This window comes from Oncorhynchus keta, chromosome 35, assembly GCF_023373465.1.
Source record: "Oncorhynchus keta strain PuntledgeMale-10-30-2019 chromosome 35, Oket_V2, whole genome shotgun sequence".
NCBI lineage: Eukaryota > Metazoa > Chordata > Actinopteri > Salmoniformes > Salmonidae > Oncorhynchus > Oncorhynchus keta.
Window position 1 is genome coordinate 12,569,429 of NC_068455.1, and position 12,680 is coordinate 12,582,108.

At 43.2% G+C, this 12,680-nt stretch overlaps 1 protein-coding gene across 1 annotated transcript; it reads right to left on the reverse strand.

Annotated features, from left to right (window-relative positions):
* Nucleotides 1-106: 106 nt before the first annotated feature.
* vsnl1b (visinin-like 1b) lies at nt 107-10,811 on the reverse strand. The gene is made up of 4 exons (XM_035751780.2): nt 10,571-10,811; nt 7,943-8,109; nt 7,444-7,659; nt 107-2,331 (listed from the first exon to the last, which is right to left on the reverse strand). Exons 2-4 carry the CDS (start codon nt 8,102-8,104, stop codon nt 2,134-2,136), a joined length of 576 nt encoding a protein of 191 aa, XP_035607673.1. The 5' UTR covers nt 8,105-8,109; nt 10,571-10,811; the 3' UTR covers nt 107-2,133.
* Between the last annotated feature and the right edge of the window lie 1,869 nt (nt 10,812-12,680).

Consider the following 12,680-nt stretch of genomic DNA (forward strand, 5'->3'; position numbering starts at 1 on the left):
CAGGTTGCTAAACAGCATCATTTTAAACATGTTGGATAAGCAAGCAAGAAAATATGTACCATTCTCGATTGCCTGGATAATAAATAGAATCACACTTACCAGACCATGCCTTTTGTAAAAGCCCATAGATGTTTATTTGATTGAGTTTCTTTAGTACTACAGAATGGAACCATTTTGGGTGCAACACATGCAACATGCATAAAAAGAACCAAGGTAACAAAATACACTTATCTTCTTTTTTGTTTTAATTTAATTTTAAAAATTTAGTATAAACATTTACTTGACAAAGATTGTTGCCATGGAGTTAGGATCACCCTGATGTAGTAATAATATAGACTAATGATAATAAACAGCTATGAGCATTCAAGTCCACATGATGCTGTATCCAGAACTATGGAAAACGGGGCCAGATTCCATTGGTACAGTAAGTGGACTGTCTGCCAGTACATGCCTGCATAGCTTCCAAGTGGTAAATCAGTCTGGTTATGTTCAATAAAAAGTACATTTTCACAATATCTGTAATCCATATAGGTGTAAATTTGATACAGGACTACAACCTTTAGTTTCAGAAGCTATGTTTTCATCCTAGCACCTGTATCTCGTGGAGGATTCGGCATCTTTTAAAGACCATTTGTAAACGTAGATTGAGATTAGAAGATGAAACCTTTTGATAATTTTCAAAATGTTTAATATAAAAGTACCGTTGGTAGTAATGCAGTATGTCCGGTAAACTCATGTAAGGCTTTTCTGCTCGGGAAATAAGCGCTTCATTTACAAGCTCCAGACGCCATGCTGTGTTACGGTAACCATAGTGATATGTATGACGTAACGTTTTATTGTAAATAGTGGGCAAACCTACAGGCTGAGAAATCCAACCTATTAGGATGTTATGGTGTATAATGTATCCAGCAATGCTAAGAGTGATGGGTGACTGGTATTGAAGATAGATTATTATTGGCCTGGTGATTGATTGATTTTGATTGATAGCAACAGAATAATATAATGGATAACCACTGGGCACAGACATCAGTTCAACGTCTAGTTTTGATTTACATTTGGTTGAGTTGTCAACTAACGTGAAATCAACAACAAATGTCACCATGCAATTGGATTTAGGTTCAAAGTTGGGTAAAAAAAAAAAAAAATTGATTATCTTTTTTTTTATGTGGAAATAACATTGATTCAACCAGTTTCTGCCCAGTGGGTAGTATATTAGCAGCAGATTTATTCTCTAGTTTTTCCAATTACTGCTGTGATTTAATTCACTACTACATTTTCAGATACATCTTCTGTATCTGTGAGAGGTTACAACCAGGGCCCATATTATCTGTCGTTCAAGAACTCAAGTGTCACATTAATTCCACATGTATACGTTGTTAAATATGAGGGCAACAGCCGCCCACAGAAGGTTAATCATGTAATGGTCGGTGAATCACTACTGTACATCCCATGCAACAATACCAAACGCTTTTCGGGGGGGGGTTCTCCTTGAATACCCCGCTTCCAGATGCAACAATTTAACAAGAGGTTCGAGTATAGAGTCTGAACACAAAACACATGCATTTAAATATTAGAACCTACACATCAGTTCCAGTCAGTCTGAACAGAACACCTTATCTGGAAAGAACAAGGATCTCCTCTATTTTTCCAAGAGCTCAAGAAGTTTGGGTATTAATTGAGACAAGTTACAATGATGATAGGAATGATTGTTCATTACCAGCATGTTAAGCATTAGCATTAGCAGCTAGCTGCAGCAGTGGACATGGATCATCTAAATACTGCAGGAACAGAATCATTCAATGTATAGCGCTTCACTGATATACAAGCTAGCCTAAAAGTGAATGGGTAAGTGGAATAGGATTACTTGTGCACAATTCACATTGGCAGGTCAGGTTCGATAAAATATAAATGTATCATGATACTGTGTAATGTAATATATTAAAAATTATTCCGCTATTTGACATTCTCATGCATACAACCACAAGAAGCAAGTCCATTGAAAAATAGTCCAAGCATATTTTTTTTTCCTGTGGAAAAGGCTGAGAAGAAGAAGAACTTAATGAAACATTTAAAACATGTGCTGCCTGTCCGTAGAGTGTGTGCACGTCTGGTTTTATACAGACGAGCACCTCCTCACTTCTGCATATCACACTGCAAGAGGAGCACGATGGACGGATCACTCTTGGCCGCCTCTTTGAACTCATCCAATGAGATCTGGTCATCGTTATTCTTATCCATCTTGCTGAAGATCCTGTCTACCCGTTGCTCCGGTGTCAGGCCATCCTCGTTCATCTTCATCATGATCACAGTGCCCACCATTTTGTATATGGCCTATAGACAACCAGGGTTGATAGGTGAGGCGATACCACAGAAAGGAACAGGGGTGTAATGAATTCAAGAAAGACCTATTTTCACACATTCTTGGTTATTAGTCCGTTAACATGTTCAAAGTCTAATCTTGATACTTCTGAATTTATATACCAATGTTCCCCACTGTAACATATAAATGTATATAACATAACACACTGCCCTTACCCACCTGGACAAAAGGACTGCATACAGTGCATTGGGAAACTTCAGACCCTTTGACTTTTTCCATGTTTTGTTGCGTTACAGTCTTATTCTAAAATGTATTCCATTGTTTTTTTCCCTCACCAATCTACAGACAATACCCCATAATGACAAAGCAAAAAAAATGAAATCACATTTACATAAGTATTCAGACCCTTTACTCAGTACTATGTTGAAGCACCTTTGGCAGCGATTACAGCCTCAAGTCTTCTTGGGTATGACGCTACAAGCCTGGCACATCTGTATTTGGGGAGTTTTTCCCATTCTTCTCTCCAGATCCTCTCAAGCTCTGTCAGGTTGGATGGGAAGCGTTGCTGCACAGCTACTTTCAGGTCTCTCCAGAAATGTTCAATCGGGTTCAAGTCCGGGCTCTGGCTGGGCCACTCAAGGACTTTCGGAGACCTGTCCCGAAGCCACTCCTGCATTGTCTTGGCTGTGTGCTTAGGGTTGTTGTCCTGTTGGAAGGTAAACCTTTGGTCCAGTCTGAGTTCCTGAGCACTCTGGAACAGGTTTTCATCAAGGATCTCTCTGTACTAGGCTCCGTTCATCTTTCCCTCGATCCTGACTTGTCTCACAGTCCCTGCTGCTGAAAAACATCCCCACAGCATGATGCTGCCACCACCGTGCTTCCAAAGGGTTGGTGCCAGGTTTCCTCCAGATGTGACACTTGACATTTAGGCAGTGTTCAATCTTGGTTTGATCAGATCAGAGAATCTTGTTTCTCATGGTCTGAGTCCTTTAGGTGCCTTTTGGCAAACTCCGAGTGGGCTGTCATGTGCCTTTTACTGAGGAGTGCCTTCCATCTGGCCACTACCATAAAGGCCTGATTGGCAGAGTGCTGCAGAGATGGTTGTCCGTCTGGAAGGTTCTCGCATCTCCACAGAGGAACGCTGGAGCTCTAACAGAGTGACCATCTTGGTCACCTCCCTGAACAAGGCCCTTCTGCCCCGATGGCTCAGTTTCGCCGGGTGTCCAGCTCTAGGAAGAGTCTTGTTAGTTCTAAACTTCCTCCAATTAAGAATGATGGAGGCCACTGTGTTCTTGTGGACTTTCAATGCTGAAGACATTTTTTTGGTACCCTTCCCCAGATCTGTGCCTCGACACAATCCTGTCTCGGAGCTCTACGGACAATTCCTTTGACGTCATGGCTTGGTTTTTGCATGTATTGTCAACTGTGGGACCTTAAATAGACAGATGTGTGCCTTTCCAAATCGTATCCAATCAATAAAATCTACCACAGGTGGACTCCAATCAAATTGTAGAAACATCTCAAGGTTGATCAATGGAAACAGGATGCACCAGAGCTACATTTAAAGTCTCATAGCAAAAGGTCTGAAAACTTATGTAAATAATGTTTAAAAACATTTTTTTTTATACATTTGCAAAAAGTCTAAACCTGTTTTCGCTTTGTCATTATGGGGTATTATGTGTGGATAAGGATTTTTTTATTTATTTAATCAATTTTAGAATAAGGCTGTAATGGAACAAAATGTGGAAGAAGTCAAGGGGTCTGAATACTTTCCAAATGCACTGTATCTGAGGATGCTGTTTATCGAGTATGGCTCGGCCTTCAATACCATAGTGCTCTATAAGCTCATTACAGTCAGCCCTGGGTCTGAACTCATCCCTATTCAACTGTGTCCTGGACTTGCTGATGGGCAGCCCCCAGGTGGGGAAAGTGGGCAACATTACCACCTCTACACTGATTCTCAACACGTGGGCTCCACAAGGGTGCGTCCTCAGTCCCCTCCTGTACTCCCTGTATACCCACGACTGACTGGCCTCACACAGTTCCAACTCCATAATCAAGTTAGCTGATGACACGACAGCAGTAGGCCTGATTACCAACAACAATGATACAGCCTACAGGGAGGAGGTAGGCACTCTGACAGCGTGGCACCAGGTAAACAACCTCTCCCTCAACGTTAGCAAAACAAAGGAGCTGACTGTGGACTTCAGGTGGAACCAGGCTGGACACACTCCCATCCTCATCAACAGGGCAGCCATGGAGACAGTCAATAACTTCAAATTCCTCTGCGTACACAACTAGAAGCTGAAATGGTCAAACCACTCGGAGACCATGGAGAAGAAGAAACGACAGCAACTTTTCAACCTCAGGATGCTATCCCCGAGGCCCCTCAGTGTTCTACTGGAGCAGCATCGAGAGCATTACTGTCAGTCTGCATCACAGCCTGGTACGACAATTCCACCACCCCAGACAGCAATGCACGTCAGAGGTTGATACGTGCAGCCGAACGCACCATTTGGGTGCACACTTCCTGCCCTACAGGACACCTACACCACCAAGTGTCACAGGAAGGCCAAGATGATCATCAGGCACCCAAGCCACGCCCTGTTCTCCCTGCATCAATCACTCAGATGCGGGTAGTACAGGAGCATCATGGCAAAAACTGGAAGACTGGCCAATAGTTTCTACCCTCAGACTGTTGAATAGTCAGCAACCTACTCCCCCAATTGACATTTTCTCCCCATACTCTCTCAACGGTCACTTACCTGATGCTCCCCCTAGGGACATCCCACCCCTTTCATCGGTCACTTACCTTACCTGCTGGTCACCCTAGGGACATCCCACCCCTTTCATCGGTCACTTACCTTACCTGCTGCTCCCCCTAGGGACATCCCACCCCCTCCAAGGTCATTTACCTTACCTGCTGCTCCCCCTAGGGACATCCCACCCCTCTCAAAGGTCACTTACCTTACCTGCTGGTCACCCTAGGGACATCCCACCCCTTTCATCGGTCACTTACCTTACCTGCTACTCCCCCTAGGGACATCGCACCCCTCTCTAAGGTCATTTACCTTACCTGCTGCTCCCCCTAGGGACATCCCACCCCTCTCATCGGTCACTTACCTTACCTGCTGCTCACCCTAGGGACATCCCACCCCCTCTAAGGTCATTTACCTTACCTGCTGCTCCCCCTAGGGACATCCCACCCCTCTCATTGGTCACTTACCTTACCTGCTGCTCACCCTAGGGACATCCCACCCCTCTCATCGGTCACTTACCTTACCTGCTGCTCCCCCTAGGGACATCCCACCCCCTCTAAGTTCATTTACCTTACCTGCTGCTCACCCTAGGGACATCCCACCCCCTCTCATCGGTCACTTACCTTACCTGCTGCTCCCCCTAGGGACATCCCACCCCTCTCATCGGTCACTTACCTTACCTGCTGCTCCCCCTAGGGACATCCCACCCCCTCTAAGTTCATTTACCTTACCTGCTGCTCCCCCTAGGGACATCCCACCCCCTCTAAGTTCATTTACCTTACCTGCTGCTCCCCCTAGGGACATCCCACCCCTCTCATCGGTCACTTACCTTACCTGCTGCTCCCCCTAGGGACATCCCACCCCCTCTAAGTTCATTTACCTTACCTGCTGCTCACCCTAGGGACATCCCACCCCCTCTAAGGTAATTTACCTTATCTGCTGCTCCCCCTAGGGACATCCCACCCCCTCTAAGGTAATTTACCTTACCTGCTGCTCCCCCTAGGGACATCCCACCCCCTCTAAGTTCATTTACCTTACCTGCTGCTCACCCTAGGGACATCCCACCCCCTCTAAGGTCATTTGCCTTACCTGCTGCTCCCCCTAGGGACATCCCACCCCCTCTAAGGTCATTTACCTTACCTGCTGCTCCCCCTAGGGACATCCCACCCCCTCAAAGGTCACTTACCTTACCTGCTGCTCCCCCTAGGGACATCCCACCCCCTCTAAGGTCATTTACCTTACCTGCTGCTCCCCCTAGGGACATCCCACCCCTCTCTAAGGTCATTTACCTTACCTGCTGCTCCCCCTAGGGACATCCCACCCCTTTCATCGGTCACTTACCTTACCTGCTACTCCCCCTAGGGACATCCCACCCCTCTCAAAGGTCATTTACCTTACCTGCTGCCCCCCCTAGGGACATCCCACCCCCTCTAAGGTCATTTACCTTACCTGCTGCTCACCCTAGGGACATTCCACCCCTCTCAAAGGTCATTTACCTTACCTGCTACTCCCCCTAGGGACATCCCACCCCCTCTAAGGTCATTTACCTTACCTGCTGCTCACCCTAGGGACATCCCACCCCTCTCATCGGTCACTTACCTTACCTGCTGCTCACCCTAGGGACATCCCACCCCCTCTAAGGTAATTTACCTTACCTGCTGCTCCCCCTAGGGACATCCCACCCCCTCTAAGGTCATTTACCTTACCTGCTGCTCCCCCTAGGGACATCCCACCCCTGTCAACGGTCACTTACCTTACCTGCTGCTCACCCTAGGGACATCCCACCCCTCTCAAAGGTCACTTACCTTACCTGCTGGTCACCCTAGGGACATCCTCAAAGGTCACTTACCTTACCTGCTGCTCACCCTAGGGACATCCCACCCCTCTCAAAGGTCACTTACCTTACCTTCTGCTCACCCTAGGGACATCTCACCCCCTCTAAGGTCATTTACCTTACCTGCTGCTCACCCTAGGGACATCCCACCCCTCTCAAAGGTCACTTACCTTACCTGCTGCTCACCCTAGGGACATCCCACCCCTCTCAAAGGTCACTTACCTTACCTGCTGGTCACCCTAGGGACATCCCACCCCTCTCATCGGGACACACGTTCTCCTGATTTATCTGGTGGCTAAACTTGATCGTCCTCTGTCTCAATGTTTGCCTTTGTAGCATACATTCAAATAACATGCACTGCTGATTAATTAAAACTGGATAAACAACTTAAACAGATAGTATAAGCTTCATGGGTACAAGTAAATGAAAAAACATATAGGGCTGGTTCCCGGACACGGATTAAAACCTAGTAGTGGACTAAAACAGTGTAATCTGTGTCCGGGAAGCCAGCCATCAGTGTTATTCCTTACCTCAATGATCTCTAACATCTCCACCCGGGTTATCTTGCCGTCTCCATCCAGATCGTACATGTTGAAGGCCCAGTTGAGTTTCTGCTCGAAGCTGCCACGCGATGTGATGGACAGGGCACAGATGAACTCTCTGAAGTCGATGGTGCCGTCGCTGTTCTTGTCGAAGGTCCTGAAGGCGTGCTGTGCAAACTTTGACGCATCGCCGTACGGGAAGAACTGCAGGGTTGAAACATTTATTGAGAGACAGCTGTGATATCCAACTATTTAAAAACATCTATTTTTAACTAGCATTATGATTGGTTAATATGACGGGGAAAACATGAACAACAGTACAATTCTAATATAGAGAAGTCAAACCCTGATTCTGTCTGTTCTAGCTTCACAAAGGTTTCTTACAATCACATTATATAATCAGGATATCAATTGTTTCCCTAGCTAGAAGTTATAACATCATATACATAATTTCTCCAGCATCGGGTGTACCACACCTCATACACACCTTGATATAGAGTTGTTGAAACTCGTCCAGGTTCAGTCTACCACTGGGGCAGTCTTTGAGGAAGCCTTTGTACCACTGCTTCAGCTCGTGTTCGTTAAACTCTGTGCTCTTCACCAGGTCCTCCATCACCTCAGGGGTCAGCTTGCTGTTCTGTTTTCCCATGATGCCTGTGGTGCAGAAAGGATTTATTTTGAATAGAAAGGAAAGTCCAGCACACATTTAATAGATCATAGACCAGTGTTTCGGTCTCAATAAACCTTCATCAAGGTATTGTTCTACGAACATGTAGTACAATATAGCACAGTGTGTAAAACATGCCTTTATTTTATTTCTATCATGGTTATAGAAAAAGCCTATCACACGTTCAAATGTATGCTGTGCATTATAGTGCGTTATGCATAGCGCATAAGATGTTATAAACATGCTTATAATGCATTATGATGGGAGGGTTTTCATAGGAAGTTTTACCAACAATTTTGCTCTCAAACCTGTTTTGTGTCAAACAGTCCTTTTGTAAAAAATTCAACAACAAAAAAACAACAATAATGAATTGCTTGGTTGATTTCATTGAGGTTGATTTTGACATGCACAGATGCTTTCCCTGCCTGACGCCAGTGTTCTATTTGTGTTCTCTAAATCTGTTGGCACCACATCGCATCTGGCCTGACATCACACAGTGTCGGACAGGACCACTGCCGTCAGCACGACCACTTCATCAAGCGTTCGATCATCACCTATCAGGTTACCGGTCTGCATTTTACCTGTAGCCTGTAGTCTTGTGTGACAGACTGTCGTACGCCAATTTTGGCTCCATGATTACCTGTCGCCTGACACATGGGATGCTTCACAAATGACACCGTATTCCCTTCATAGGGCTCTGCTCAAAATTAGTGCACTATATAGGGAATAGAGTGCCATTTGGGACATACACCTGGGCTTTTAATTGCAGTTTATGTTTAATAACCTCGATGTAGAAACCTCCAGAGGAAACTATTCATTAATGGAAACAGAGTGAGTGATAAGGTATCCATCACACAGTGGAGGGATTAGATGAAGTCAGTGTTGTAGCCCGTAGGGTGAATGGGCAACAGGCTATCGTTGGTACTTCGGTGATCATATAAAGCCTTTTGACTAATGAATAAACAAGGGAATCAGCCCATCTGGTGAGCTGCTCTCTGATCCTCTTCAATAATAAAAACGTGCAATTCTCACAGCCTGGATTAACATTAGCTGCTGCTGACACCTGTCTGGTAAATCTGTTGACCACAGTATATAATGTCAACTATATGGGTGTTCATATTGTAGCCTATATGCGAAATGTCAGATGTTATCCTGACCTGTCCTGGAAAACATAATCCAAATCAAATTAACTCGGGACTATTTATAAATTGACAATTGAGGGAGATCAGGATAACTGATGGCCCTGGGTGTAGGCTATGCAGTAGGATATGCATACGGTATATTGTCATGTAGTCATGGTCAGCGAGCACTGTGCTTGAACCAACAACCATGTGTTAAGGTCACAATTTAGTGAGGAAATCCCCTCACCTGGTTGTCTAGGGCTTAATTGAAAGGGAAAAACAAAAACCAGCAGACAGTTGGGCCTCCATGGGAGGAGTTTGACATCCCTGACATACATAACCATTACACGATACACAGGCACAGGATATTGACATGGGCTTGGCTCATTTGCAATGTAGGCTATGTTGCATACGCAACATTTTGCGAAAACGATATTTCTGATAAAAAAATGACATATATTTAGATGATGCAACCACAAGGCTTGTGTTGGAATAATGTAGATGTTACATAACATAAAATTAGCCTATGTCATTAGGCTACTATGCATCGAATGACCTTGAGGAGAAACATATTGAGCGAAGATAGGAGAGACAAATGATCAGGGGCAAGGTGAAAATGGGTTTGGCTCCTACGGTCTATTTGTTCATCTAAGATTAACGTCGTTAGACATTTAACAAGGTATAGGTGTCCACCTCACATGTACGCGCGAAACTAACATGTGATGTGGATAGATATAGGCTATTTCTTTTCAGATAGAACATGTCGTTTCAGTTATCCAGTTCATGGTACGAGTCTGCTCGGACAGAGAGAGAGAGAGAGAGAGGTATGCAAGTGCATTCCGATAGAAACGACGCAGTGGAGAGGGAATTAAACCTCGTAAGTGATAACCCGCTTGAAATCACACCACTCTATTTATCGTGTCATTTTTCACCATGCGCATAATCTTAAAATATGACAAAAACTGACAATCAACCCATAAAATTACACGATTGTCTGGTCATTCTCATGAAATTTGAATATAACAACGAGAAAAACACGATTTTCATATTATTTTCCCAATATAATGAATTAACTCAGGATGTTTTGAAAACGTTATGCATTAATTTTAATGATGGATGCGCAGGTGACAATTCCTCCCCCAAATAAAACGCCAAATCTCATTAATCGAATCTTTTTAAGGGCAGGATACCCCCAGTATGAGATACATCGTGAATGGAAATGATTAGCCTATGTCTCTAGACAATCATATAAAATAATTTAAAAAATACATGCTATGACAACATAAAACAACAGTCACTGTGTCTGCTGCAGACAAATGCTTCTTACCTTATTTTGGAGATGCTACCGCTAATGGCAGTCTGTACTGTCGTTTGTTAGACACTATAAAAACCTTCCGATGATCAAGAATGCCCAAATGGGACTATCCCTGAAATTGGCCTCTTCAGGACGCAGAGAAAAAAAGAACGGTTTTCCGTGCTATTCCAAATGAGACAGGCAGCAGCGGCAGTATTGGGACCGATCCCACGCTCGTCTCGTCGTTGGTTATGCGACTCTAGACATACGGCGTCACCCCACCAGTCAACAGAGTTTGCCCATGCTCCGTGCATTGCTTGATCTTACACATTTGCATCGATAAAATAAGTATAGGGCCGTCTATGACTTAATAGTCTTGTTCCCTTTCAGCACAAACAATGATATTGTTGGATAGGTTTATGGATAAATTAAGAAAGGGGTGACCAAAACCAGTCAATAAACACATCGTGGATGAACTAAACAATTATTTTACCTGGTGGATTGCATGCTGTTTTGTTGATGGGATATACAATAAATAATTCAATTTGAACAGTTATATTCATTCGGATTAAAATGTACATGCAACTGCAAAACCTACTGCAGTAAGGCCTAGGTCTACGTGCACCTGTTTCTGCATATAGCCTAACCTACAATAGCCAGGTCAATCCCAAAACAAACATGACTTAAAGGATAGACCATGAGCCAAACAAACGATAGGCCATACTGTTGAACTCATTCAAATATACTGAAGTAAACCTGTAGGCTAATACATTATTCTGCAATAAGGAGAAAACACAACTGTCTGAATTGACACATGATTGTGTCACATTGGGTAACATTTCATTACTAGTTTTTAAATGAGTCCCAAGCTTGATTTCATTCTGAAAGATGCTTGATATCAACAAGAAAGATGCTTGTTATCAACAAGAAAGATGCTTGTTAGACCACACCTTGTTTCCTTAATATTTTCTTAATTTTATTACTTCGATAGGATACACAGCCGGGTTAAATACACACATTGATTGATTTCCATTTAAGTCTCACAACACAAAAGCAAACATGAGATATTCATTACATTGAGAACTTCTTTAGCACCAGTACAAATGAATTAATCCATACAGTGGTTATTCTCTGATTTACAGTGTAGATCTTTCCAATATTCTTTTCAAAATAAAAGACCTAGTCCCAGGTTGATTTGACTTGGCATGAATTACATGTAATTGTATCCAGCAGCATTGACGTACACAGGTTACTAAAGAGTACACATACTGCCAAACTGGCGCACACAAGCAATGCTATATGGCCTAATAACCCAATACTGTAGGTCAATTGAAGGTATGCAGTGAGGGTTCTCATCCATTGCTCTCCAACTCTGTTTCGAGAATGATATGTAGTAAAAAATGTCCATAGTAAATACATTGTGAGGAGGCAAGATCGAATCCCCGAGCTGACAAGGTAAAAATCTGTCATTCTGCCATTGAACAAGGCAGTTAACCCACCGTTCCTAGGCCGTCATAAGAAACTGACCTGCCTAGTTAAATAAAGGTAAAATAAATAATAAAAAATAATCAAATAAAAAAAGAGTCTGGAGATCATTATTTTATTAAACTATAGAAATGTCTCGTTATGTGTTGCAGCATAAACATGATCTTTTTGGCAATTTTATCAAAACAATATGCAAAACCATTTTAGTTGACATTACTTTGTGTAAATAACAAAACCAAGTATAGTAATGTTTAACATCACTGTAGCTTCCTGTTTTTAAATCACATGCATTGATGCGTTAAGACCTTCATCAAACCAACCCTACTACATATTCAAGTCACTTTTGTAAAGGTATAGAATGAAACCATACGGGACCATTTTGATGTGTTTGTCACATTTGTGGAGACCCCTCTTTTTCTATATCTATTAAAACAAAGTTATTCCGCAGATTTGAGACCAAGTATAAATAACAGTTTATCTAAAATAATCCACACTTCTCAACAGATCATAAACGTAACTTGGTGTGTTTTACCAAGGCGCATAGGTGCCTTAATAAGCTAATTTATAGGACAGCTGTATCTCGCTTCCAGGTATTATCAACCAGTGTATCAGTTAGAATATCCAAACTAGAATATCCAAAAACGTATTCTGTCACGAT